We start from the raw sequence: 2,228 nt of genomic DNA on the forward strand, positions 1-2,228 counted from the left end.
GGGTATGACCTTCAGGTTTTTGTTTGTCGCTTCAACCGCTCCATTGGTTTGAGGGCGATAAGGAGAAGACCTGTGCCTTACAATCCTGAATTGGTCACACAACTCCTGTGCCTTGCCCCTAAAATGTTGACCTTGGTCAGAAATCACCTCATGGGGCATCCCATGTCGGCAAATGATATGTTCTTGCAAAAATTTGGCTACCTTTGCCGTTGTGAGTTTTGCGTATGACTGAGCCTCTACCCATTTGGTGAAGTAATCAATAGCTACCAATACAAACTCATGCCCGTTCGAAGCTTTGGGGTTAATTTTCCCGATCACATCGATACCCCAAGTGGAAAAAGGCCACGGAGAACTCAGCGTGTGCAATTCTGTTGGGGGCACATGGATGAGGTTGGCAAAAATCTGACATTTATGGCACTTCTTCACAAATTCTGTGCAATCGGCTTCTAGTGTATTCCAAAAATACCCTAAGCGGAGAATTTTCTTGGCCAACATACGGGCATTCATGTGAGGGCCACAGATTCCCTGATGTACTTCCTCCAAGATTGTCTGTGCTTGATCTTCATCCACGCACACCAGTTGTACACCACTAAAAGATCGCTTGTATAAAATATCTTCGTGTAATATGAATTGGGTGGCATAACGCCTCAGGAACCTTTTATCTCCTTGGGTAGCATCCGCAGGGTACGTCCCCTCTCTTACAAGATCCACAATATGGGCAAACCAAGGCCTACCATCTACTTTCAGGGCATTGACGAAGCCTTGATGCGAAGGATGATCTCTCCGATCTATAATGAATGGTTATATTTGCTCACCCGGACCAAAATCAACCATCGATGCGAGAGTAGCCAAAGCATCGGCAAACCTGTTATTGTCCCTCTGGAAATAGTCAAAACTAATTTCTGTGAACTGCTTCATTAGAGACTCTACACACCCTTGGTATGGTTTTAACTTTTCCTCCTTTGTTTTCCACTTGCCTTGGACTTGGCATATGATAATCGACGAATCTCAGTATACTTCCAATCTTTTGACCCCAATAGAGACGGTTGCTTTCAATCCCATGAGGCAAGCTTCATACTCGGCCATGTTGTTGGTGCACTCGAAGTCCAACCTATATGCCATGGGCATGTTCAACCCTTCAAGAGTTATAAGTAGAACTCCGGCTCCGCAACCTTTGTGATTGGCGGCTCCATCAAAGAACATTTGCCAACTGCCAACCTCATTTTCAACCTCAATAGAAACTACATCTTCATCTGTAAATATGTCATTCAAAGGCCTCATATCAACAACTGGATGTGCGGATAGATGTTCAGCAACGACACTACCCTTGATGGACTTCTGGGTAATATACACAATGTCGAACTCCGCTAAGAGCAATAACCAACGTGCTAATCTGCCCGTCAACGCGGGTTTCTCAAAAAGATGCTTGATGGGATCCATTCTGGACACCAAAAAGACTGAATAGGTCAACATGTAATGTCTCAACCTCCTTGTTGCCCAAACCAGAGCTACACAAGTCTTCTCCAGGGTTGTACCTTGTCTCACAGTCTGTGAACTTCTTACTAAGGTAATAAATTGCTTGCTCTGTATGCCCATCTGGACCATGCTGAGCCACCATCGATCCCATGGAAGTTCTAATACAGAGAGATACAACAACAATGGCCTTCTGGGAGTAGGGGGAATGAGGATTGGTGGGTTTACCAGGTAGCTCTTGATGCGATCAAAAGCCAATTGGCATTGAGGATTCCACCCCTTAGGTTGATCCTTTTTCAGTAATTTGAAGATCGGTTCACATATAGCTATTAGTTGAGAAATGAACCAACAAATGTATTGGATCCTTCCTAAAAACCCTCGAATTTCCTTCTCTGTTTGAGGAGGTGACATTTCTGTTATTGCTTTGATTTTGGATGGGTCAATCTCAATGCCTCTCTCACTTACCATGAACCCCAAAAGCATACCACCTGTCACCCCAAATACACATTTTTGTGGGTTCAGTCTCAGTTTGAATTCCTTGATCCTCTCAAAGAAAACCCTCAAAGCCTTAAAGTGCCCTTCTCGATTAATCGACTTGACAATCATGTCGTCTACGTACACCTCCACCTCTTTGTGTATCAAATCATGCAAGATAGTGGTGGCGGCCCTTTGGTAGGTAGCACCTGCATTCTTCAAACCAAAATGGCATCACCCTGTATCTATAAGTGCCCCAATCCGTAGTGAAAGACGTCTTG

At 44.4% G+C, this 2,228-nt stretch overlaps 1 protein-coding gene across 1 annotated transcript; it reads right to left on the bottom strand.

The window, feature by feature from the left end:
- Positions 1–1,008: 1,008 nt before the first annotated feature.
- Positions 1,009–1,618, bottom strand: LOC122088961. The gene is made up of 2 exons (XM_042658346.1): positions 1,536–1,618; positions 1,009–1,441 (listed from the first exon to the last, which is right to left on the bottom strand). The coding sequence occupies exons 1-2, from the start codon at positions 1,616–1,618 to the stop codon at positions 1,009–1,011; spliced, it is 516 nt and encodes a 171-aa protein (XP_042514280.1).
- Positions 1,619–2,228: the final 610 nt, after the last annotated feature.

This window comes from Macadamia integrifolia, chromosome 9 (genome assembly GCF_013358625.1).
Source record: "Macadamia integrifolia cultivar HAES 741 chromosome 9, SCU_Mint_v3, whole genome shotgun sequence".
Lineage (NCBI taxonomy): Eukaryota > Viridiplantae > Streptophyta > Magnoliopsida > Proteales > Proteaceae > Macadamia > Macadamia integrifolia.

Coding starts and splice junctions, on each gene's coding strand:
- LOC122088961 (XM_042658346.1), bottom strand. CDS start 1,618: ATGGTGGCTCAGCATGGTCCAGATGGGCATACAGAGCAAGCAATTTAT. Junction 1,442..1,535: donor TTCACAGACTGTGAGACAAG/GTACAACCCTGG, acceptor TTTGGTGTCCAG/AATGGATCCCATCAAGCATC.